At 41.0% G+C, this 27,429-nt stretch overlaps 1 protein-coding gene across 6 annotated transcripts in view; it reads right to left on the reverse strand.

Annotated features, from left to right (window-relative positions):
• LOC144693065 (ena/VASP-like protein) overlaps nucleotides 1-26,248 on the reverse strand; it is a 329,238-nt gene extending 302,990 nt beyond the window's left edge. For 3 of the 6 annotated variants that reach the window (XM_078562402.1, XM_078562397.1, XM_078562393.1), the window contains exon 1: nucleotides 25,645-26,184. In XM_078562402.1, the coding sequence (XP_078418528.1) occupies nucleotides 25,645-25,649 (5 nt within the window). In that variant the 5' untranslated portion in view covers nucleotides 25,650-26,184. Of the gene's footprint in view, nucleotides 1-25,644 lie in introns of all 6 variants that reach the window. The other 3 variants (XM_078562396.1, XM_078562392.1, XM_078562400.1) reach the window with 2 other exon arrangements.
• Between the last annotated feature and the right edge of the window lie 1,181 nt (nucleotides 26,249-27,429).

The following is a 27,429-nucleotide window of genomic DNA, read 5'->3' on the forward strand; positions in this document are numbered from 1 at the left end:
CTAGCATTTTTCTTCTATCAAATTATTTGTTTCTCCCACTTCAGTTATCCTCATTTTCCAATTAATTAATGGAGCAACTGTGGATAAGGGTCCTCAGGCAACTAACTCATAGGATTCCACCAATACTGCTCTGATCTGGTCACCAGGAAATGTGCAAAACATGATTTGACGAGGACTCATTCAATGATTCTGTATCTTCTCTGTAGGGAGACTCCCAACAATAACAATACTGAGATTGGGAGCTTAGTGATATGGACAATCAGGAGCTTACAACTGGCTTTTGGAAAAAGCACTGCACCTTCTAAAGTTGGACTGTTTATTTATTTACAGGGTAGGTGTCAGCAGGCACAGTTGGTAACCCTCTCATCTCCAAGTCAAGGTCATAGTTTAGGTCCCACTCCAGCAACTTGGGGGATAATTTTCCCCCCGTTGGGGGGTTGTGCAGGGGCGGGCGCGAACCCGATGGGCGCCCCCAATTGGGTCCACGCCGCCATTTAAGGCCCGCCCAGCGTGATGTGCGCCTGGAAGCGCTGTGTGTTCCCTGTGCGGTGTTTGGGGGGGGGGGGGGGGGGGGGGGGGGGGGAGAGAGATTCCCTGAGTCAGGGCCTGCACACTTTCGCGCCTGCACGCGAAAGAGCGCAGAAATCTCCCTGAGGCACAGAGATGCCTCAGGGAGATTTCTTTAAATTTTTGAAACTTAAACTAAAAAAAAAATTTTAGGACATGTCTCCTCATGTGACAGTGTTACATGAGCTGGGACATGTCAATGAACATTAATGGAAAAATTTATTAAATTTATAAACCCTTCATGAAACCTCATCCCGCCCATGGATGAGGGACCATGAAAAATGCGAAGGCCACCTGGGCTCTTTGCCTGCCAACCTTAGACAGGCAGCTCAGTTTATTACTTTAATGGATTTTTAAATGGCCTTAATAGGCCTTTGACAGTTCTGAAAATCGAAATGGCACGTGGTGACATCGGGGGGCCTGCCCGACGTCATCACAAGTCATTTTACACCTCGGTGATTGGGCCCCACCCCCTCTCGCGGAGCCAAAAATTCAGGTCTTGAGCACAAAATCCAGGCACTCACTGATGTGCAGTACTGAGGGAGTATTACAAGGTTGGAGGTGCTGTCTCTCAGATTTGATTTTAAACCAAAGCTGCTGGTGGATATAAAAGGTCCTATTGGCATTAGTCAGTAAAACACAGGAATTGTCCTCTGTGATCGGATTAACACTTAGGCCTCAAATGACATCATGAAAACTGTTTTGATGAGGTTTTGCTTATTTTAGGAGTGACTCAAGATAGTTGGTACATTGTTTTTCTTGAAACTATTTATTTATACCATCAACAAAGACTTCACGGTAAGCACATGGTTCTATGGACAGAGATTATTCGGTGTCTGTTCTCTTGGAGCTTCTTGGCTATCTGACACTGTTATCATGCTTACATCATCATCACTGTCTCATTAACATAACCCTTTACTCTACATCTCCCCCCCCCAAATAAAATCTCAAAATTGTTACATTATTTTGTTAAACTATTTACATTACGTTCCCACTGTCTCTTAACGTCATGTACTGTTTACACTTTCCATCCAACTCCTACCTCCACCTCACTGTCACCAAAGGTGTCAATCCCAACACAAAAATACCAATAGTGTTCTCAGCTCCCTTAGAGGACTTATGGGACGTATGTGTTCCCTTATCTTCTCCTTGGAAGGGAAACACATTGGTGGAGTGGGATAGCTGCTTCGCACGATTGCTAGTTCCTTGGCTGTGACTCTTAAGACAATCTGAATGTAAAGGCAGTGAAAACCAGTCAAGGAGAAACTGATTCAAGAGAGAAACCTTCAGGACTCGAATGATCACAACCCCTTGAAAAGGAAATTGACATTCGCTCTGTAATCTTCTGCGATGCACACACTGGGGAAAGGTGAAAACCACCGGCTTGAGAAAATTAAGTACTTTCATCTCCTATGAAGAACTTCACAGCTGTATCATTCACTGCTGCTGTGACAAGAGAAGTATTCAAGTTTCTCTGGAGGTGTTGCTCACTGGGACATATACAGGTGAGCTTGAAAAGTTCCATTTCCACTCCTCTGCCAGACTTTTTCATCATCTTTATTATTGGTTTCCTCAGTATGTCTTATATAAATTTTCAAGGCAAAATGTGGTTTTAATTGAAGAGAGTTAGGTACCCTAGTTAACAGGAGGTTGTTGACTAAAAGTTCTGATTACTTTGTTTCGTGCTGAGAAAATCATAGATTCTGTCAGCTTCCTGATCCATTCTAGATTGGCCTGCTGTGTTTCTTTCATTGTTCTGGTCCAGATGCTGACTACTCCACCGGGGTGTTTTTTCTCCCACAAAACAACAGCCACTTTTGATGACAAACAGACCACTGATTAAGTTGCAAAATAGGTCCAATTGCAATTCTCCGAGGGACTCCTACATAGGTACTGCAATGAAAAATCAAGCATCTGTTTAGTATGATTTCCTGTTTTGCCTTCCGGGGGTGTGATGTATTCAATTCAACAAATCACCTGACGCATCAAAAGTTCAGCTTTGTTAATAAGGCTTAGACAGCATAATGCACTGAATGCTCCAGACATGTTTGTTTATTAGATTTCTGAGATATCTATTTTAAATCGAATGTTGAGAAATGTAATCTATTTCTGGATTAGAAGAACAGGAGCATTACACAGCAAATCAGCTCGTCATGAATTCTGGCAAATTATCAGGAAAATGTTATTTTATGGTCATCAATGGGGGAATCTATATATCTTGTTCGTGGACTGCGTGAATCCCAATATTGGGAGCAAAGAGTGAAATAAACAGTAGTAAACAGTTTCTCTTGCGTGCATAATTGAATGGTCAACATGGAAGAAATACTTGTAGCAGCTTTACCAAGCTTTCAGAAATTACAAAAGAAGTTTATGATCATGTAAGCCCATTTTGCTTGCTCTATTAACAAGTTTATCCTCATCTCCGTTTCTATTGCATCAAAAGGTTAAGAACAGCTGCAAACAATTAGGACGACTCATTCCAATTTTAAAAAGCTCTACACAAAATTTTGATTAATTTTCATTGTAGGGTCAACTTTGTAAATCATGTTTAAACTGACTACAAACCTAACATTAAGCATGGTGAAAAATATTTCTCAAAAGTTCAAGCCAGATGAAAGATTTATTTTTTTCTCCTTTTTGAAGTTAAATTCCAAAAATAAAAGGAGAACTGGCTTTATGGTAGATTTTCTGACATCCTCTATTACTAGCACTGTTAAAGTTCTTATTTGGACCTGATAACTAAGTATGTGAACCAGTCACACTGTTGCATTGCTGTATTTGATTTCATATAATGCAAGCTTATAAAAGCACTTCTATATTTATCCAAGCCTTGTAAAATTTTATTTGTATAGGTAAAGGACTTTGTACATTAATTATTGGATCCTGATTTTTTTTGTGTTCTCAGTTATCTGAAGTATAGAAATAGTCAACTGGACCAGAATCAGTCTTTTTCATTCCTAATAAGAAGGGCTCCACTAAAGAACCATTTTTCAGCATTATATTCCCTTCTATCTTAGCAAAGTACTAGAATCAAAATTAATGGAAAATGGGCCTCTATGCAATATATAAATCATTGTCCCTTTTGTATACAAGACTTTTTTTTATATAAACAAAAAAAATTAGACCCAACACATCATTATTTTTTCCCCCAGAAACCAAGCTAATCTACTTGGCTTCTCATCTTTTTGCTCAATCCTTTCTTTCTCTAGCAATTTTTTTTTTCATTTGCTTATCGAATGTGAACAGCATGAATAAGGCCAACATTTATTACCCATCCCCAATTTAGAAGGTGGGTCAGGTGCCAATGAGTACCCAGTCTCTGACTTGCTCTTGTATTTATGCAGCTGGTCCAGTTACATTTCTGGTCAATGGTGACCACTGGGATATTGATGCCACTTAATGCCAAGGGGACATGGTTAGGTGCTCTGTTATTGGAGATGGTCATTGCCTGGCAGCTGTACGGCACAAATATTATTTACCACTTATCGGTCCAAGCCTGAATGTTGTCCAGGTCTTCCTGCATGAAGCACAGACTGCTTTAGAATCCAAGTAGTATTGAACACTATGCAATTATTAGCGAACCAGAATCTGATCCTAGGATGGAGGAAAGTCATTGATGATACAGTTGAAGATGATTGGTCCAATGACAACATCCTGAGGAAATCCTGCAGCAATATCCTGGGGCTCAGATGATTGGCCTCCAACAACCATAATCATCTTCCATAATCATGATTCCAGACAGTGGTTTCACCAATTCTCATTGACTTTAATTTTACAAAGACTTCTTAATGCCACACTTGGCCTAATGTTGCCTTGATGCCAAGAGTAGTCACTCACACAACACCTCTGGAATTCAGCTATTTTGTCTATGTTTAAAAGGTAATGTTTACAATGTAACAAGCTCTGGGCCGAGTGGTCATGGCGGAACTCAAACTAAGAACTGGCGAGCAGGTTATTGGTGAGTCTTGTTTGTCCTTCAAGATGAAGATGATGATCATGTTCATCATCTGGGGTCTTTTGTAAGACTCTGGTGGGTGCATGGGTGACTGTTAAGGCTGATCTGCACATGGAAGGTTCTGCTGCAAATAGGACAGCATACCACAGATGATTGAGTTTTGAACGAGTTGCTGGCTTGGGATTTCTTCTCCTTGTGTTTTCTCTCTGCTTCAGATATTCACTTGCTTTTGAAAGAGGCTGCACTTTTTTTGTTTGGTTGCAGCGATCCTGAGCAAGCCTCTCCCAGGGCTCAAGTCGATATCAAAACCCAGAAATGAAGCCTTCAGAGTGTCCTTGTACAGCCTCCTTTGACCATCGTGAGAGGCACCCCAAACTCAAGCTCTCCGTAGAAGATTGCCTGAAACTTGCTTAGCAAAGTCAATCTGGTGACAGAACCAGCTCAACTCAGTTGTGACGGTCTCAATATGGTGTGGGTGCTTGGCATGTCAGCTTGGGTGAGCACCCCAGTGCCTGGTGTTGTGTCCTTCAGTAGCTTCCAAAGGCAGCACAACTGAATGTGTGTCGCTTTATAGCACTGTTGACAACACCTTCCAACATTTTGCTGATGATCAAGAGTAGACTGATCGGGCGCTAATTGATCGGATTGGATTTGCCTGCTTTTTGTGGACAACCATTATTGGATAATTTTCCACATTGCTGGGTAGCTGTTGTAGTATCATTGAGGATAGGATATTCATGGAGTTTCTTCCTCTTATTGTGTGTTTAATTTTCCATCATCATTTATGACTGGATGTGACAGGACTGCAGAGCCTTGATCTTTTCTGTTGGCGGTGGGATTGTTTAGCTCTGTGTATAGCATGCTTCTTCCACTGTTTAGCATGCACGTCATCCTGTGTTGTAACTTCACCATTTTCAAAGCTCTGCCTGGTGCTGCTTCTGGCATGTTCTCTGACACTCCTTATTGAACTAAGGTTAGTCCCCTCACTTGATGGTAATGGTAGAGTGAGATACATGTTGGGCCATGAGGTTGAAGATTGTGGAAGAATACAACTATACTACTGCTGATGGCCCATAGCATCTCATGGGTATTCAGTTTTGAGCTGTCAGATCTGTTCTGAGCCTATTCCATTGAGCATGGTGGTAGTGCCACACATGATGGAGTTGTCCTTGTCTTCACAAGGACTGCGTGGTGGTCACTCCCATCAATACGCTCATGGACAGATGCAATTCCAACAGTTAGATTTGTGAGATCATGGAGAACTAGGTTTTTCCCTCATACTGGTTCTTTCACTGCCTGCCACCAGTCCAGTCCTGCAACTATATCCTTGAGGATTTGCCCAGCTTGGTCATTACTGGCATTGCCAATTTCTGGAAATACTTATGCATTGCTTCACTGGTAGCATATTCTAGTACCCTTTGGATTAATTAAAAAAAAATTCCTGCCCGATTTCCTTTTTCATTCCTAACTTACTAAGGTTTAAACTCTTGCCCTTTGGCATTTGAATCTTTCACAGTGAAGAATGCAGGTGGATCCATTTGTTCAATATCTTCAAAATCCTGAATAACCTAATTGGACCACCTGAAATATTAAATTTTCCAAAAGAAAATCAAAAAGGAGCCAATTTATTCACCCATTCCTGATAAATTATGTACCTACTGATGAAAATCATATTTATTGCCAGAGGCAATTATATGCTTTGTATGATTTAATGATCAAAACACTCAACTTGAGCTCTCACTAACACCTTAAACAGTAACAATACAATCTCATTTCATCTGCTAATGGAAAGAACATTCCTGCTTCACTACAAAGTCAAAATATGGAAAGGTGGGTCTGTGTCATCCCACATACGATGGGAGGACCAACTCCTAATGCACACAAGATGCCACAAAACCACTGGAAATGCATATTACTAGACCTGTTATGTGGAGGCAATAGCTTATTTTCAGTCGGCTTCAAATGATACAATTCTGACTCAAGCTTGTTTCACAAGAAAGTTTCATCAGTACTGCATTCACTATTACAGTCGCTAGGCAGGCACAGTGTCATTATCATCCTTGTTTACACTGCCATAACATTTATATTCATAATCAACAATATGGCACCAGTCCAAGGTACTTGGAACAAAATAAGAACCTAGGAATTTCTTCATTATGAATTAAACTCTTGCAAGTAAAGTGCCACACAAAAATAAAATTGCTGAAAGAATTACCTTTCCATCAATAAATACAAGCTGTGATTTGGCAGAAGCTAGATAATTGTAAAACGTGTCAAGGCAAACATTCATGATTATCTTGTCTCACAACAATCCTTTGGTAAATGCCTTTCTCTCACATCAGAATGTACTGTTGAGAGACAGGTAAGGCAAGGTTCCAGGACACACAAGTAGACAAGCAGAGCAGGTCACAGGTGATAGTCTTGGTACTAAATGTCTGCCAACTTGTGTAAAGTGGAGGTCTAGGGATGTCAGGTAACTCAACAAGCAGGGACATACAAAAAGTAGAACATGACACAAATGTTCATTAGAGGCAGAAAGTTGGCGGAGGAGACACATGATCTGACACTCTAGCACCCAGCTGGAATAGAACAGGAACCAAAAGTATCAATAAACAGATGCATGGCCCCATATTGTGCATGAGGCAATGGTATAAATACATGCGTTGCCTTGTAAGTAATATACAACTGACCATGGATCAAAAGAATCCATGTCTCAAAAACTAGACAGTCTGCCAGTTCTCTAGTAAGGACATTTTCTTTATTCAATTCCTTCATTTCTTGTGATTCCTAGAATCTTTCTTAAAACCAAATGGAAGAGAGATGAGTTCTTCATGTTTTATTGGCATTGGAAAACAGAACATTATGGTTTCCGAACCTTGTGGAAATATTCACTTCATAATAGGCACAGTGGACCACTTGTCTTGAGGGCTTCAAATCCATGGGGAAACCAAATACCTGATTACTTCACAGGGCAGGCCAAGATCTCACCTGAAGGTCCAAGTGCATAAGTCAATAATCCTGAAAATTACAATTAACAGTAGGATACTGCAGAAGATGGTTTTAACTACCACAGGCTGATAAGTAATTATAAATAATTTGTGTCTACTGATAGCTTTCAAATCAGCTCCACTACATGTGTGAGCTTCATATTTTTCAGGGAAATAATCTTATACTGTTTCATACAAAAGAGGAAATACTGTGGATGCTGAAAATCTGAAATATAAACAGAAAATGTTTGAAATAATCAGGTCAGGTAGCACCTTGGAGAGAGAAAGAGTTAATGGGTGGAATTTAATGTTGGTGATGGAGGTCTCGTCTGCTGGCTGGAGAACTGGCAGGAGCCCCATACTGATTCCATTGGGGAAGACCCAATGGAATTAAGTGCTCCTCGAGGTGGGCCTTCCCCAGAATTAAGGACCGCGAGGGTAGAAATACCCCCTCCCCCACCCCACAAAGAATTTCAGGCCAATCATGGGCCAGCAACACTCTACAGCCCTTCAGTGCCACCAGAAGCTATGGCAGCTGCCAGTAATTCACCCACCAGAGGCCAAGGATTGCTTATGGATTTGGGCCACAGGTGAGTGAGCGCAGGACGGGGGTCATGGAAGACTATTGCTGAGTGGGGAGAGGGGTCAGAAGAAAAGGCAGGAAGGTGGTTTTCAGCAGGTCCCCCTTCCTGATGCCTGGTCCCTCGATCAGGCATTAAGTGCCCTTGGACGAAGAACTGCACCCAGAAGCCTACAACCAAATCGAACAGATTGAACAACATTGATGGCAGGATGAGAGCCCTTAGTGAGGAATAATTGCCCACTTAAGGCATCCAGTTAAGGGCCTCAATTAGCATCCGGGCAGGAAAGCAATTCTCGAGCCTTCCTGCCCTGGACTTAAATCGGGCAGAGGTGGGAAGGCGGCCGCACTCCCATCCAATTAAATTCTCCTCCTGCCTCCAAACTCACTGCTTTTTGTGGGGGGGGGGGGGGGGGATATTAAATTTCGCTCAGCGTTTTAAGTCTGTGACCCTTCATTATAATTGGACAACAGTACAGCAGTTAAGCATGTACAGGTGCAGGGATAGTGATGGAAGATGGGGTGGGAGGAGGCAAGGACAAAAAGGAAGGTCAAATAAGGAAACAAAAGATGGGTTTTGATGTCCTGTAAATGGCAACAGCAGAATCAACACTAGCATCTGATGTCTGAAAAAATTGGTCTGAAGCCACTGAACCCAGAAAGCTGTAAAATGCCAAATCAAAAAATTGAGGTACTGTCCTTGGGTTTCCATTAAGCGGCATTGTAACAGTCTAGGAGCCAAGGACAAAATGGGAGTGAGACAGAGAATCAAAATCACAAGCGACGAGAAGCTCACTGTCATGCTTGTGAACTGAATGGGGATATTCGAAAGTGGTCACTCAGTCTGCATTATGATAGGTGTTAGTTGAGAGGTAAATATTGCTCAGGAGACTAAGGAATTCCCTCCTTCCCTGAACCTGTACTGGATTAAACCCTGTTACATCTTTCATATTTTCCAGCTCTGACAAAGGGTCACAGACCTGAAACGTTAACTCTTTTTCTGTTTTCTTCAATTCAAGTTTATTGAAAGGAACAATATCACACTTGAGGGTTTTCTGCCTTGCCAGAGCTAACTTTTGCTTTGTTTAATAAAAATGTTTGATTAGACAGCACATGAAAATGCACAATTTTCTTTTAAACTGTGGGCTACAGAGGAGGTGTAAGTATTTTGATGAGAGTAATTGATGTCTGCTTGCATCATGTGGTAGGATATTATAATGGGTATTTTTTTAACCAATTGATACCACCAATTTAGTCACTTTTCTAGGTTCTAAATCAAACCAAAATTCAATGCAACTACCAGCAATCAGTGACAAACAATATGTGCATTCAAAAATTAGTCACATTATCTCAGGTTGACCTTTAGTTAACTTACAAGACTTTAAAAAGAAACAGAAAAAAACATTGAAAATCTGAAAACATTAAAAATCTGCTTACCAGTTTACTTCTTGGAATAGACATGGAAAGCTGAGTGGCCAGCAGAAAAGTTTTTGATAATACCGGAAACTATTGTTCATAGCAAATAAGGAGCTGGTTGTGTTATAAACTTTACAAACTTTTACATGTGATCACATCTTTCATACATATTAGTTCCCAGTAATGCTTAGGTCTTTCGGGATGAGCACCAAGTAGAGTCCAAGCACTGTCGATTAAGAAGGAAGAAGCAGACAAAGTCAGAAGGTGAACCACACACCTCTTCACACACTAGCAGCAAAAGCAGAAAACCCTCTGAACATGATCATGATCCTTTCAATAACAATGAACTGAAGAAAAGAGAAATAGGGTGCAATAAATTCAGGACAAATCACGTGCATAGCAATAACTGCCTAACAGCTAACTAAACGAACAGCCTAGACTTGCCCATTGGCTTGATTTTTGCACTGTGTTAACCCCTTTGTTCTAAAATCTTGGATAATATGTCACACAAATAAATTCAGCATGTGGTGAGGGAGCCACTCTGCCAGCAATAAAATGCCTGCGGGGCCACAAAATCCCATCTAGTAGCAAAGCAGCAGAGAGGTACTGGTCATTTTCCTGCCACAACTTTAACTTTGTGGATGGTGTGTGGTGCAAGGGTGTTGGTAAAAATAGGAACTTTTCCAAAAACAAGCTCACTAGAATGATGTTTGAAAGTAGCTATTAAGGCAGCACTGCTGTTGGGGGAGTTTTTTTTAAAATGGTAGGAATGAACTGGAGTTGGGGGCACAATTAATTCCTCTCTACTGATTTGATCTCAAACAATTGGGTCGCAGCCTTCATATTTTACTGTGTCTTATTCTCTTGTTCCTAAAGAGACCAGCAATCATTGCTGACCATCCAGGTGAAATCTTGAAGTCTTACTTGGACAGTAAAAGCAATCATTTTCAAATCCGCAAAGTCTGAAGTTATCTGCCTTATTAACTTTAGCAGAAGGCTTGCATTTATATAGCATTTTTCACAACCTTAGAACATCACAAAGTGCTTTACAGCCAATGATGTATTTTTGAAGTGTAGTCACTGTTTTAATATGGAAATACATAATTTATTATAAACCTGTGGCTCTCTTACAGAAATAAATTAATTTATTTTTAGCTCAACAGGTTAAATTACTTAGCTTCAAAATTAGAATCCTCCAGATTCTATTGTCTCACAAGCATAATGTTATTTGGAGTCAACACCTGAGTATCAAAATGCAAAGCATAGGTGGAATTCATTTAGCTCAGGGCTCACACAATTCCTAACAATTAACTGACTATCGCTATGTAAAATAACACCTTTCCTCCATTCCTTGTGTTGGAAATGTCTCTTTTCACTATCAGGAATTTGTCCTGTTTGGGTCCTACCTGCTTTTCTTCAAGTGCTTCCATTGCAGATGCTCCCTCAGCCAGTTCCACAACCATGCAAAGCTGGTTTCAGACATGGTCATGGAACAGCAACATTCTCTGTCGAAGGAACTGAGATTGTAGACTTCCAAAGTGTCTGATAAAGTTTTGCACAGAATGCTATTGTTTAATTATTATAAAGCAGTGAAATTCTAGATAAAGCCTATGACTGAATAAGAAATTGGCTAAAGGATAGGAAATAATTGGTACTGATTCAGGGAATGTTATCAAAAAGAGTGTTTCTGGAGTACATACAATTTCTAATTTATATTAACGACCTACACTAAGCACAATGAAAGCTTCAATATTTTAATCTTGATTTAATAGCATCAGCTGTTCCAGGGGAAGACAAAGAAAAAAGCTAATGCTTGCTGCATGGCCATAGGTTAAGCAGTCCCTAAACTTCCTATCTCTCAGGAACGCTTTGCCTCATTCCATATGTCCCCTCTTGAATTCAATTGGCTTACTCAATGTTCAAATCCATTCATTAAAGCTATATAAAATACTTCAAGATTACAACAGGTTACTGGAAACAGAAATAATTTAAGGAAATTAGGCTCATTTTTTGGGCACTATGAGGGCCTTAGAGCTCCAAAATTACACCTGGAGATAAAGATGCACACTTCTAGAGCAAATCGTGCTGGACACTGGTAATAAAGACTTTCTGTTAACATACAGAAGCCTACAAAGACTTCCTTAACAGACATGTTCTGTAACCAACACCATCACGACAGACACAATATTGGTGACAGCATTGTTTGCACACAGTGAATGTCCACCAGAAGTATGCGGAAGAGGCAGGTGATGATGATGATGCCAGCAATGCCACTGTGGAGCTCAATGCTCAAGTTAACTCTCCAAGCTGGCACCTGCACTATCCTTGCCCCCTGCCCTGGTAGCAACTCCCTCGTGCCAAGCAACTCATCATGTGCAGATCCTGCCTCTACACCATCCTCTAAGATGCACACAGTGTGGGTCTTTATGCTAGTGGCTGCAAGTGTCATCACTCTTTTCTTGGTGTACCTCCTATGCCTGGCCATGTTGCACCTTCTGGGTATCTGAGAGGCAAAAGGCACAAAAGGTAAGGTTGTTGTGTGGGAATGGGTTGGCGGGGGGGGGGGGGGGGGGGGGTGGGCTCTGAAGAAGGGTCATACAGACTCAAAACGTTAACTCTTTCTCTCTCCACAGATGCAGTCACACCGGCTGAGTTTTTCCAGCATTTTCTGTTTTTATTTATGGTGTCTTCTTTGTTGTTTTGCCTGGTGCATAGTTTAGCAACCCGCTTGTCAGAGATAGCTCTCTAAGCTCCAAGCACCCACTGAAGCAAGCAGGCCGTGACAGGGCAGCACCTAACTGACTGTGGCTGCCCAGCTCGAGGTGGGGCGGTAACTATCCAATGAGATGTGATTATCTCTCCCACTGTCGGAAGGAGCCCCCCCAGCATTCACACTCTACCCCAATCGAGCAAGAACTTATAACCGATAACTGTTGCTACCTGTGTTGTGCCAATGTAAATCACAAAGCTGGAGCAGACCTGGGAAAATAGTATGGAGACCCTGAGTTGCCCAAGCATCAGGAATCCCCCACCACCCCCAGCATCACTAATATTGTCCAAAGGAAAGGATGAAACGAGTACTGTTTGGTACCAGCTCTGTTGCAGGAGTTGCCAGAAAACTGCCCGATAGATGACAGATTACTGCCACTCTGAATTTTCTGTCAGGGTTTACTCCCTTAGTCTTCTTCTCTCCCAAGACATCCACTAGGCAGTGGGGCTATTTACCCATAGCTGGGGGTCTGGTTCGTGGACACCAGGGTATAACCACACGCTGGTAGGCCTGCATGCGATGTGTCTGGGGGCTAAACTTCCCCCAAGTTCCCTGTAATTTAGCCTGGATCCACAGGGTACCCAGTTTACCCAGTTTACATATATCGCCACAGGGAGGCACTATAAAAAGCTGGTGATGAAGAGGCTATGTACTGGCAGAAGAGTCTTATGCACTTTGCTCTCCTTTCACAATAGCTATACCGCTAGCCAGCAATGACAGCTGAAAGCATGAGGTGACAAGCAGACTACCCGCTATGCACCACCCATTATGCTAACACACTTAACATATCATGCCAACCGAAGTATAAAAAAGGTGCCTTGACAAATCACTTTATATTTTGATTCCTGTGCATCTAGCCAAAAGACCAGAAGGTATTTATAAAAGGAGGGCTATTTGCTGTCATTTCAGTTTGTCTATACACCTTAAAGGATCCTCCTCATTGGCATCCAATTATTTCTTCAATAATTTCAAGGTCTTTAACCCCCATTACTCTATCTAAGAGTCCATTCAATGTATTGATCATTTTTACGTCAAGAGGTTCCTTATACTGATTCAAATTTTTTTTCCCAATTTGAACCTGTGGTCCATGTCCTAATCTTGCAAGTTAGTTTAAAATTATTTTCCAGATTAATTTTTTTCTATATGTTTACAGCCTTACAAACTTTAATAAAATAAATCTACAGCCAACACCTTCCAAGGCTGAACAGCAGAGGTTTCCCAATAACGAAAAGCTCTAACATCAGAGATGAACCTTATGGCTCTTTTCTGCACTGTCTTTAGCACTTGAATGTCTCCCTTGTGACTCAGTGATCAGATCAGTTTTCAAGGTATAATCTGAAAAGAGCATTGTACAGACTGACCGCAAGTTCCTCAGATTTGTATTCTAGTCCTTGGACTTTACGGTTCACCATTCTGCCGGCCTTGATAATTGTTGTTCTGCACTGATTGGACACACTAAAGCATTAAGTCTAAGGCTCTTGGGTTTCTTTCAACTTCACCTTTAGTCATTTCAACACCATTCACAAAACACATGGGCCACCCATTTTTCCTTCCTACGTGCTGTACTTGAAATTTAATGCAATCAAGTATAATCTTGCATTGTTCTGTCCACTTACATATTTTCCAAAATCATATTGTAGTTTCTGAGATGCTTCCTTGAAATCCATTGCCATTCCTACTATGGATCACCTTGGTCTAGCTAGAGAGTACAAATGGAAATGGACCAATATTTTCAATAACTTGCCCCTAGGTTTTATTATGCCAAGGCCAAGGGAGAATATGTACGGGTTTAAGTTTAAATATTCAAGCTAAGATGTGCACTGGTGGTTTTCAATAATGGAAGAATTGAATGATAGATAAACGACAATCCAGATCAAGATTATACTTTACATTAGCTTCATTTTGACAAATAAAACTTCAATTTATTCATTCATACTTTCATTCTCTCCGTCCTAACAAAGCTTTTTGTGGTTAAAATAAAACACTAAACAACTCAGTGTCCTTCCATTTCAAATCCATCATATATCCAGTTTCTATTTTCAATATTTATTTGCAGCCAAATTTGAAACTTGGTTTTTTTTTTAAAAGCAAACTCATTTTTAAATTTTACGCATTGTTGCTTTTAAAAATTGGAATAATAGTATTTGGGTTTGCAGCCTGTGCAGCTGTTCCTGTCTAAAATGTCAAAATAATGATGACGTTGCAAATTCTTTGGCTAAACGCTCATCATGTAAGTTGCTCACTAATGCCCAAGCATCATGTACATCAGCGTTCAAATATACAGCAAGCAGAAAAAATTTAAAAAGGAGCACAGATTTTTATCTGCAATGGCTAATTCTTGTAGCCAAGAATTGTCTGTTACCAATTTCTTTTAAAAACAATTTTAGAATGTGTCCCAGTGTTTTGCTGTTGATTTTACTGGAATTTACTTACAAAATCATTGCTTTAAGTATATAAAAGGTACATTATATTAAAGAGTTTGCTCCATTCTCTTTGTTCAATGCATGCTTAATTATATACATACTTTATACATATATATCACTTATACACAATTGATCAATCAAGTCAGTACCAACCTACATGGTGCAACCAACCAATACAATTAAACCCACAATTCTATGCACTGGGACAGCAAAACAAAAGAAGAAAAACTAAGGGCAATTTAGGAAAGGAAGTGTCGTGGAAACTCCTTCCCAACCCTGTAAATGATCAACCAAGCTCCAGGAAACCACAGTGACTGGTACTAATAATGACCATGAGCAGGGTTTTTCATTGCACATTAAAATTGCTATTCATTCCTGAGCATGTGGGAGTTTTGTCCACCTGTGCTAGATACCGGGCTTGATTTGCTGTGACCCACTTCAGAAAGCAATTCAGGGGGAAATATAAAGCTAAAAGCAAAAAAACTGCAGATGCTGGAAATCCAAAACAAAAACAAAAATACCTGGAAAAACTCAGCAGGTCTGGCAGCATCTGCGGAGAGGAACACAGTTAACGTTTCGAGTCCATATGACTCTTCAACAGAACTAAGGAAAAATAGAAAAGAGGTGAAATATAAGCTGGTTTAGGGGGGTGGGACAGGTAGAGCTGGATAGAGGGCCAGTGATAGGTGGAGATAACCAAAAGAAGATTTCATAGACAAAAAGGACAAAGAGGTGTTGAAGGTGGTGATATTATCTAAGGAATTTGCTAATGGGGACATTAAGGGTAGAAAGCAGGACGAGCAAGGTACAGATAGCCCTAGTGGGGCTGGGGTGGGGGGAAGGGATCGAAATAGGCTAAAAGGTAGAGATAAAACAATGGATGGAAATACATTTAAAAATAATGGAAATAGGTGGGAAAAGAAAAATCTATATAAATTATTGGAAAAAAGGGGATCGGAAAGGGGGTGGGGATGGAGGAGAGAGTTCATGATCTAAAATAGTTGAACTCAATATTCAGTCCAGAAGGCTGTAAAGTGCCTAGTCGGAAGATGAGGTGCTGTTCCTCCAGTTTGCGTTGAGCTTCACTGGAACAATGCTGCAGGCCAAGGGCAGACATGTGGGCATGAGAGCAGGGTGGAGTGTTGAAATGGCAAGCGACAGGGAGGTCTGGGTCATGCTTGCGGACAGACCGAAGGTGTTCCGCAAAGCGGTCATCCAGTCTGCGTTTGGCCTCCCCAATGTAAAGGAAACCGCATTGGGAGCAGCGAATGCAATAGACTAAATTGAGGGAAGTGCAAGTGAAATGCTGCTTCACTTGAAAGGAGTGTTTGGGCCCTTGGACAGTGAGGAGAAATGAACGGGCTTGCCTTTAATCAGCCTCCTTGACTGGTCACAAAGATTTTAAAATTTATTTTCCCCATAGATGCCTTTTCCAATTCAAATATATTCACTTTTTAATAAAGGAGCCAATCAAAGCAGGTTTTCCTGAGTCAAAGTAAGAGAAGGTTTATTAGCTACTAAACCCGAGAAAAAATAATAAACGATGCAACGACACGCACACACTTCTAAGATGTGTGTGTGCGCGTGTGTAAGAAAAATTAGAGTCAGAAGAGAAGTTAATTTACAATTAAGTCCTTTGCTTGTCCTTGAGGTGTAGATTGTTGAACGTTGTGGCTATTTGAAGTTAGCTGGTTTCCTTTAAAATCCTGGAGTTGAATTGAAGTCCAGGTAACTGCACTTTGCTGGAGACAATTTTCTTACTTTTAATTCCATAACCCATCTCCCAGAAATCGATGGGTTTCTCCTGAGTTTCTTTCCGATGGACAGTCATAATCTCTTGGGTTGGATTTTTATACTGTAGGGATAGGGCTTTCCTTGAGAGAAAAAGAGAGAGAAAGATTCCTCACTGCTCCCTTCAGCAGTTTTTCCAAATGACTTCACTATGTGTCTGGCTTGGCAAAAAAAAATCAGTTCTTAAAATTCTCCTGTTTGTATATTCCCAGGAAGGAGTTTGCTTAACATGTCTTGCAGTCATTGTTGTAGAACAAACAATCATATTTTGATCTTTCATCTCAGAAACTCTTGACACATTTCAAGGTAGTAGAAACCAACAGGAGATGGGGTTATCTCATCCTGCAAAGTGTGGGGGGGGTGAGTGTCTCTTGGGTGTATCTGGCTGGTTGGCAGTTCCCATTGTCTTTACTGTTGAGTAAAATTCAGCACTTTGTATTTATAATCTCTCCCTTAGAGTATTGGGTTTCGATGTCTGTAGATTTCCTTTGAAATGTCTCTCCCTTCACACTTCCTTTCGGAGGGGGTTCTTGTTTGCTTTTCTCACCTTCACCTTGGAAGGTGACCTCACATTTTAAAGCGGTTTGCTGTCTCATTTTTTAAAGTACCGAATTTCCAGTCAGTTAAAAGTTTTTTTAAATCATTTTTCAAAAAAAGAGGCATTTTCATGACAATGTATTCACTCAAATTTAAACCAGGCAACTTGACCCTGATTGGTCAAGGCATTGCCCTGAGGAATGAGTCAATCAGGGTCAAGCTGCCTGGTTTAAATTTCGTACAATGTTTGCAGTTAACTGTCAGTCACCATCAGTGGTGCATTCTCCATGGCAATGCCACTTGCCAACCAATCAGCACTCTTCTTCATACAGTATAAATTGTTTTCCCCCTTACATTGGTCTTCTTGCGAATGTCCTGATGAGTGCAAGATGAAATGCTTAGACATTTCTCTTTTTCAGCAACACTAAAAACTACTGTAGAACATAAAAATGCTGAATGCACTGCAACTTAATGCACAGGAAATCTTCAGTACATCATTTATTACATACCCGTATTTTCATATTATTTTCACATCTCATCTATGTAAGGTTCATACATATTAAATCAATTTTATCATGTAAATGGAAACTAAGTTGCTCAAAGTGAGCCATGACCACAGCAAGCAGGGTATTAGAGAAACACCTAGATCCTGGACTATCAGAGTAAAGTCATTGTCAGAGTTAAGAATTGGAATGTAGTCAATAATAAAATCTAGGTAGAATCAAAGCCAAGTCCAAATTGATAAAGTAATATTCTTACGGTAAGTTTAGGGATTAGAGAGTGAAACTGAGAGGGATAGCAAAGCTTGTGAGAAAGAAGTTTTGAACTAATTTCAAAGAACATCTGTCCTATATTGTTGTTTCCAATGTATTTTCAAAGAGATAACTAATTTGATGCATTATCCCCTTACATTATCAAATGCCATCAATTTAGAACAGTAATAAAATAACAACTAAAGAATGCACAGTTAGCCTTTAAAATTGCAATTGCAAAAAATACTTCTTGCTGAAATAAACACACAGACATTTCCATTTAAAGTTCTGTTCTGTAAACTTTTACAACCTGCGATGCCTAGACTTTGTTCCTTTTATGGTGTTCAACTGAAACAAACATTTCATTCCTTTTCCATTTGTCAAACCCTGTTCCATTTTTGGAATGCTTTGTTCATCAGTCCATAGTTGGTTAATGGCTGTTTGATTGTTCTATGGTTGAATGGGAGAGAGCTCAATTTGAATGCAGTTTGTTTGACTGCATTTGTATCCAAACGATCCTTTATACTGCTGTCTGTTTGGAGAATGTTCCTCCTCTTTGCTATACATGGACTATTTGCATGTCTAACTAGGTGGAAAACCTCGGGTTGAACCTACTGGATTTTGAAAGTTTTCTTCTATTGCCATGCACACATTAATTTTTAACCATTTGAGTAACAAATGGCCTTTGTAGCTTTTAATTTTAAAAAAGCATTTCTTTTGTTGGCAAACTTTCTGTACATTTAATCAGTAATTGTTCCTAACCAGAATTAGAGGTATACCGAAAACAATTCTTTACTTCAAATCACAATATCCGGCAAAAATTAAAACAACTGGATGATTTGTAATATACTGATGCCAAAATGTTGCCGCAGCCCACAAATGTAAATAAATTTAAAGCCATTAACTTAGATGATTAATTTTATATAAAAAAAATAAAGCTGCTAAGTTGCATAAAGTAAATTCAAGGACATGAAAGCATGGTACAAAATGTCAGCTGCAGTATATTGTCTTATTTATTGGAACTTATATTTAAAATCACTGCATTCTGTATTGGTGTAAAAATACCCTCAAATGAAGAATTGAATTCTATTTATTTTTAGTGCTTTAGTGTGGGTGTATTTAATATGTCATTGCACCGAAACCACTGTCATTTGGTGGCATAATGAACCATTTCATGCTGCCACATAATTATAAACAAGGTATCTAAAACATGCATCCAGCATGTTTTTGCATCAGAATCTTGTCAAGGCACAAGAAATTACTTCACAAATCGCATCGACCACTCACACTCATTGAGGATTACAATGTGGTTACAAAAAGGCACCAAGATATTTCAAAGATCTCAATATCGTGTAAGTAAGCATATTTGCACTTCATAAATAAACATTTATTTTCTAAACACTTTTGGTCTGTTGAGGTTTTGTAATTTATCTTAAAGTAGTCACACAGGGTATAGTACATTAAAATTAGTGAAATATCACTGGTGGCTCTTTGGATGCCACATTAATATTACCGCTTCAATGGCTCATAACAGATTTAATACAACAAAGCAAAGAAATCTGGGATAGAATGTCAGCCAACACGCAAACCACAAGAAAACACATTCCCATTATGGAATATGGAGCAAACATTTTTCTCAAATACAAAACCACAGGTTTTACACCAATTTAGATAATGGCAATTTAGCTTAGTTTCCTGAATCCAAAGAAGTTTTCAACAATGATGCTCTGCATAACTCCAAAATTCATACTGGTTCATTGGATTAAGACTAGTAAATCTAATAACATGCCAGTGGCAATGGGAGCTCCACTGTGCTGACAAACTGCATTCTGATGCTTAAATATACTGCCAACAATACTCTTGCATGTGCAAACTGATCTCTCAAGCATGAAAACAGAAAATGCTAGAAATACTCAGCAAGTCAGGCAACATTTATGGAGAGAAACAGAGTCAATGTTTCAGGACTGACACATTAACCCTGTTTCTCGCCACAGACTCTGCCTGATCTGCTGAATATTTCCAGCATTTTCTGTTTTTATTTCAGATTTCCAGCATCTGAAGTATTTTGTTTTTGTATTAGTCTCTCAGGCACCTGTGTGCATTTATAAAATCAACCTGATAATAATGTTCAGCTTCTTGTCCCACTCTATAGCTGATTTTTGAATACAAAACAATCACATCAATCATTCCATCACGTCATATCTATATAATCCATTTTTGGTTATAAAATTTATGTATAAACAGACAATGCTACACAGATTTTTAGATTGATTATTAATTGTTGGTTTTGGACTAAATTCAATTGGGTCCTCTCCAATGAAATATTAGTAATAACAGTGGTAAGGACTAATCGTATCTTCCTGTATATTTCTGTAAAATACTGTATAGAGATAATGATATTTCTTGTCCATGTTTTATAATGTTTATTGAATGTAATCCTCCACATTTAAAGAATATATAAATTCAAATCAAGGAGACTAGCCTCTCATCTTTTTGACGTTCTTGAGGCTTGATGTGGAAATTACATTTTGGTGCTTTGTCGTTGGTCTCAGCACTCCCTACTTCTCATCTCCATTAATAATGGAAAGTACCTTTTATTGAAGGTATTAGGTTCTGGAAAGCAGGAGCCAAGATTAAATGACAATCTTCTAAAACTAGGCTAGCAAGCCACTCAGTTGTCACCACCACCTTCCCAAGGGCAACAAGGGGTGAGCAATAAATGCTGGCCCAGCCAGTAAAGCCCACATCCCGTGAATGAATAAAATAAAACAGTAAAAAGACAGCTGTCCAGATTGGGAGATCAGCTCCCTTGCAAGGAACGTATGCTAGGATGCATTTTTTTTAAGATAGTCAAGACTACTACAAGACAATTTCCTATATAGTGTTGGCCCAAATTCTCCCTTTTAAATGAACTTGATGAACTGTATGACAGAAGATATGATAACAGTATGCACTCATAGCTCCTATGTGATAAATTCCCATTTCAGCTTCATGGAGGCACTAGCCTCAAGAAGGAAGGAAAAATTAGAAAGCAAATGAAATCCTTGCACCCTCATGGACCCCCTAATTAGAAGTTACAGAGCAGCACTGATAGAGCCTTGTAAAAACACCAGTTCTCCCTTTTGATCACAGAAAGGCACAAGGTGTGGATGTCTAAAGAAGACAATTTAACAATGTAGACACAATATACCTGTACAGTATTAGTGCCAAATGCAATAATGAATTATAAATTTCTTTGATATTTTAAAGAAGAATTGCAGTCATATAACACAAGTGGTTAACTCCTTCCTTAAACTAGCAAAGGAATCTCTTAACAACACATTAATTGCTAATAAATCACACATACATAATTGCAACTCCAACATAATTTATAATGGCAAACTTAAGCTCAAAGTTATATTCTGTATTCCCCCATTGCTCAGTGGTTCCACAAACTGAACCTTTTGTGCTCCTGAACTGTTCAGACCAGGCAGATTTCAGCTTCGATCTCTGGTTTGTGGTGAATTAACTGGTTTCAACTGCGACAGCAGTGGGAGTCTTCAGCAAAGGCAAAAAAAAAATCAACCAGGATTCCTGCTGCTAATGGCTACCCAGTGATCCTCACCGTATGTGTGGTTGTTGGGCGAGGGCAGGAACTGGCTCAGTTGAAATACTGCCAATAATAAATATACTGCTGACACACTGTCTTGCCTCGTGGAAGAATGGGCAATTGGGTGTGGTACAAGCGGCTGCCAGAGTCTCCAAAACTTAACCTAGCATGTCGCTCTCAGGGGAAGGGAAGAAATACTGAGGCATAGAGGGCTGGAAGCAGTATTCTGTTTTACTTTGCTTGACTATTTGACCTCTCTTCCCCTTCAGATTCCATTCACTTGCTCTTTCCAAGTGCATCCTATTCTATTAATTTCTCTCTAATAGGCTTATTCAAATTTCTCTACATGGCTAGCTCTAGATCTACTCCTCGTCCTGATGATTTTTTTCACCCTTTCACTTTTCTACCTCAGTTTCTTCTCTCCAAGTACTAGCATGCTTTCTTTGCCTCATGCCCTCAGAACAAGTCTTAAACACCAAGATTACCAGTAGAAAACACTCTGGAAGATCTGACCCTGTCTCCCACAGCTGCCAGATGTTATTGTCTGCTACTTATTGTAAATCATCTCACATTAAAATTTGTTTTGCCTAAATTGTAAAAGATATTTGTGCTTCACTGGCAGACAATAACAGATGGGTATTAAAGTATTATTTATATTACACGAAAATATAAATGCCAAGACTTTGCTTTTAAGGGCTGCATTACTTTCATTAGCCATGGAATAATAATATTGGAATGGAAGTATAATTGAAAAATTTCACATTCATGTTGTCCATCAATGGAACTCCAGGGGAGGGGATGGCACAGTGGTAATATCACTGGACTAGTAATCCAGAGGCCCAGGCTAGTGCTCTGGCAACACAGGTTGAAATTCCACCAAGGCGGCTGGTGCAAATTAAATTCAATCAACTAAATCAACTTGGAATTAAAAGCTACAAAGCTAGTCTCGTCATGGTGACCATGAAAGTGTCATCCATTGAACGTCGTCCATTGTAAAAACCCATCTGGTTAGGGAATAAGCACTGGTTCAATGATGAGTGCAGGAGGGCATGCTGGGAGCACCACCAGACATACATAAAAATGAGGCATTGACCTGGTGAAGCTACAACACAGGGCTACTTGCATGGTAAACAGTGGCAGCAGCATGCGATTGACAGAGTTAAGCGATCCCACAACCAACGGGTCAGATTTAAGCTCTGCAGTCCTGCCAAATCCAGTCATGAATGGTGGACGACAATTAAACAACTAACAGCAGGAGGAAGCTTCTCAAAATTCCCTATCCTCAATGACAGGGAAGCCCACCACATCAGAGCAAAGGACTAGGCTGAAGCATTTGAAAACATCTTCAACCAGAAGTGCCAAGTAGATGATCCATCTCAGCCTCCTCCTGAGGTCCCCAGCATCACAGATGCGAGTCTTCAGCCAGTTTGATTCATTCCACGTGATATCAATAAATGGCTGAAAGCACTGGATATTGCAAAGGCTGTGGGCCCTGACAACATTCCTAGAGTAGTACTGAAGACTTGCGCTCTAGAACTAGCAGTGCCCCTAGCCAAGTTGTTCCAATACAGTTACAACACTGGCAGCCACCCCACGATGTGGAAAATTGACCAGGTGTGTCCTGTCCACAAAAAGCAGCAACAATTGCAACCAGCCAATTACTGCCCCATCAGTCTACTCTCAATCATCAGGGCAGAAGGTGTCATCAACTATGCTATCAAGCAACATTACACAGCAATAACCTGCTCACTGGCACTCAGTTTGGATTCTGCTAACCACTCAGCTCCTGTTTTAGTCCAAACAGACAAAAGAGCTGAACTCAAGAGGTGAGATGAGAGTGCCTGCCCTTGACATCAAGGAAGCATTTGACAGAGTGCGGCATCGAGAAGTCCTAGCAAAACTGAAGTCAATGGGAATCAGGGGGAAAGCTCTCCATATGTAGCACAAAGAAAGGTGGTTATGGTTGGTGAAAGTCAATCATCTTAGTCGCAGGATATCACTGCAGGAGTTCCTCGGGGTAGTGTCCTAGGCCCCACCATCTTCAGTTGCTTCATCAATTGCCTCCCTCCATCATAAGGTCAGAAGTGGGGATGTTCGCTGATGATTGCACAATATTGAGTACCATTGGCAACTCCTCAGGCTTGGGCCGATAAGTGGCAAGTAACATTCGTGCTGCACAAGTGCCAGGTAATGACCATCACCAGTAAGAGAGAATCTAACCATCTCCCCTTGACATTCATTGGCATTACCATCACTGAATCCCCCCATTATCGACATCCTGGAGGTTACCAGGGACCAGAAACGGAACTGGATCAGCCATATAAATACTGTGGCGACCATAATAGGTCAGAGTCTGGGAATTCTGCAGCAAGTAACTCACCTCCTGACTCCCCAAAGCCTGTCCACCATCTACAAGGCACAAGTCAGGAGCATGATGGAATACTATCCACTTACCTGGATGAATGAAGCTCCAACAACACTTAAGCAGCTTGACATCAACCAGGACAAAGTGACCCACTTGACTGGCACCCCATCTGCCACCTTAAACATTCACTCCCTCCACCACCAACGCACAGTACCATATGCATGATGCACTGCAGCAACTCGTCAAACCTCCTTTGACAGCACCTTCTAAACCCATGACCTCTACCACCTAGAAAGACAAGGGCAGCAGAAGCATGACCACACCACGACCTGCAAGTTCCCCTCCAACTCACACACCATCCTGATTTGACACCATTCCTGGAACTCCCTAACAGCACTGTGGTCGTACCTACACCACATGGACTGCGGCGGCTCACCACCACCTTCTGAAGGGCAATTAGGGATGGTAACACCTGCTGGACTAGCCAATGACGCCCACATCCCGTGAAATGTTTTTTTAAACTGTATACTTGGATGTGTAAAAATTTCCCTGGTGGAAGACTACAGAGGGAAACCTTACTAAGTAGTAAGAACTTATTTAATAAATGCATCGACTGCACTCATTGTGCACCTCCTGTGAAAATTTCCTGGTTGAAATGTGGCATTTAAGTTAGTGTGCTATTTTCCTTTTAAATAATCTGACTTGTAGTATCACAGTGGAGTGCTTTTATATGGTACAAACTTTTATGGTGGCACAGCTAACAATTTGGGGGCGAAAAAAAATCGCAAAATCAATGTTTCACACATTACACCCACAGTCCTTTGTTTTAATTAAATTATTTTTTAAATCAAAGTAGCAAAATAAAAAAACTTGTAATAAAGTTTTGTTTTAAAAAAAGTATGATTTTGATTTTTTTTCTCGTGTTGACACATATTCTGAAGCACAAGAAAGGTCTCCAGGCACAACCGTTTACTGGCAGGTGGTGCTCATGTCAGAACGCCGGCAAAGTCCATGACAGCAGATCCCCACATCAGCCCTCGAAAACTGGAAATCTTGCTCTACTTGCTTAATATTAATTCAATGTTAAATATTGCTACTCAGTTCCAGATAATAAGAACGACGAGACAGCTATGCCGCCGACCGCTAATGTTGTCGACTGAAGGTATGTCACTGCTACCGTCTGGCTCCTCCTTTGCAAAACCTAACATGCTGTCCTGTCATTCCATCTCCCCCCGACCCAGCCACAGCAGTACCGTGTTACCGCTTACTGCACGTTACAACTTCATTAAAGCATGTCATTAAAAACAATTTACTACGAGGAAAGACGAGTATTTCACATTCAATTAAATAGCTAGGTTGAATGTTAAAAATCCAACATCCATTACTGGGGCAGTTGACACACTGCAAGAAAAGGGGCTTCTGTTCAGGAAAGGACTTGGCGATTGCAAGCTTGGGGCTAGGATGCACCGATAAAATAACGCGGATTGCTAATGTTAAAACATCTGTGCCGGTCGCGGAGTCCGAACAGGCAGCGGGATCGGCGCGAGGGGGGGGGGGGGGGGGGCCGGTTAAAGCACCAAGAAATCACCCGGGAGACAAACGGCCGCCGCTACTGGACAGAGCAGCCTGTAGCCCCCTGGAGCTCTGACTGGAGAACACCCAGAGCATTAAATGTTTAAAAAAAACACACACATACACTTAACTAAAAACAATTAAAAAAAACACTCACCCTTTGGTCATGAACGCATTCTCCTCTCAGCAATTGTAAATGAACCCGTTTTGAAAGCCCGCCGCTGAATCATTATTTGCTTTTCACTTTTTTTTGGGGTGTGGGAGGGAAAAGCGGGGGGGGGGGGGGGGGGCTGCACTTGAATATATGAATCAGACGGGTTTTTAGATGATTAAATCTTACCTCATTTCCAGCAGGATATTTATTCCGTGTCTACAAGGTACGGTATATGTTTGTTTTTCCACCCACGGGTGCTGGAAAGAGCTGGTTGCTACGGCGCTTGTCTGTGAAGGGGAAGCGTCTCCTCAGTGTTTACAACGGTGAGTCTCCAGCTGTGAGCTCGCGCCGCCGCGCACCCTCAGTCTGCCCGCCCGACGATGGCTCTCCTCTAATTATTCCCTGCCGCGATTTACTTAACGATCCCCCTCCCCGCCCGCTCCGGGCTCAACATGTGTTTGTTCCCCCCCCCCCTCTCCCTCACCCTCTCTCTCTCTCCCTTTCTCTCTCTCCCTTTCTCTCTCTCGCGCACTCTTTTCATTCGCTTGCTCCCTCGATCTTCTTCTTCCTCCGCCGCTCTCTGCCTATGGCTTGTCCTGACATCTTTGCATTGCCACATCTGCTGCTGCTGCTGTTGCTGCCGCCGGCCCCCTCACGTTCTGCAGCTGCCGGGTTGCCATATTACTTTATTCCACCCTCACTCCTCCTCCTCCTCCTCCTATCCCCCCCTCCTCTCTTTTCCAATGTGGGAGTCGGCTCCACAATGCACCCGGCACACACTTCCGCCCGCAGAGTGCTTCGAGGTAGACACGGCCCTTAACAAGGGAGGGGGGGGGCTTCATACTGCAGAAAGGGAGGAGGAGTGGGGCATGTGCCCACAGAGCCAGGACTGAGAAATAGGGCAGGAGCAGGGACTGGTGAGACTACCTGGTCCAGAGAGAGAAAAAAACTGCAGCACTTCTTGTTCTGAGGCACCAAAGATGGGAAATAAAATGCACCTTCAGTTACCAGCCAGGGAAAGATGATGAACTGTCACCCTCAAAATGAGGGAAAGGAGGTGAGAAAGATCTGAAATAACACCAAATGGTGTTGAGAACACACAGCAGGTCCATCAGTATTTGAAAACAGATTTTAAAAAGGCTTTAAAACATTTGGCTTTGGACTTGACATGGCTTGGAGATGTGCATTCATCCAATTTCCTACCTTTAATTGAATAAGATTATCCATAATTTAAAGGTCTTGTCGTTTAGCTTTTGCTGATTTCCCTAATAAAATCTCAAATGTTACCATCATTGCTGATCAGCTTTAAATGATGTTCATTCAAAATTGACAAACTTCCCAATTCATGCAGTTTTTCTGAAGTCTCACAATTTTAATGACCGCAGCAGCTTTGTTTCTACACACTCCTTTCAACTGGATGAAGAAATATTGTCTAATGTGGTCCAAAACATTTATTTTCTTCTCGTTAGAAAGATAGACACTGCCTCACTCCACAGGCTGGTGGAGAGTGAGCACAGGTGGGAAAAAAAGAGTCTCAGGAGAGGATAAAGGTAGAATCTTGGAAAGGAGGGAGAGGGCAAGGTTGAGATGCTAAGGGAGATTCAGTCAGTGGAGGATAGTGTTGAAGGAGTGTCCACTGATGGTGGAGTAGAGATACAAGGGAATGAGAACTACGCCAGTGTTGGAGTAACCAAAGATGTATGCTGTGACATAGGGAGGAATCGGAGATTGTGGTAATCTGAGGTGCAATACACCTTTAATAGAATGTGAGCAGATTAACCACGTGATTGTATTACCCAATTGCTGTGCAGCGCGGGCTATAATGTTAATCAGTAGTTTAGAATAGGGTCTGGTTTGAGAAGCACACTTGTGTTAGTACTCTGTGATTTGTGTTAATAAACAGCATGTACTTCATCTTACATTGATCTCTGCATCCGCAGTGCCTTGTTTGCCAACTCACTCACCAGCAGA

This window comes from Cetorhinus maximus, chromosome 18 (assembly GCF_964194155.1).
Source record: "Cetorhinus maximus chromosome 18, sCetMax3.hap1.1, whole genome shotgun sequence".
Classification (NCBI taxonomy): domain Eukaryota; kingdom Metazoa; phylum Chordata; class Chondrichthyes; order Lamniformes; family Cetorhinidae; genus Cetorhinus; species Cetorhinus maximus.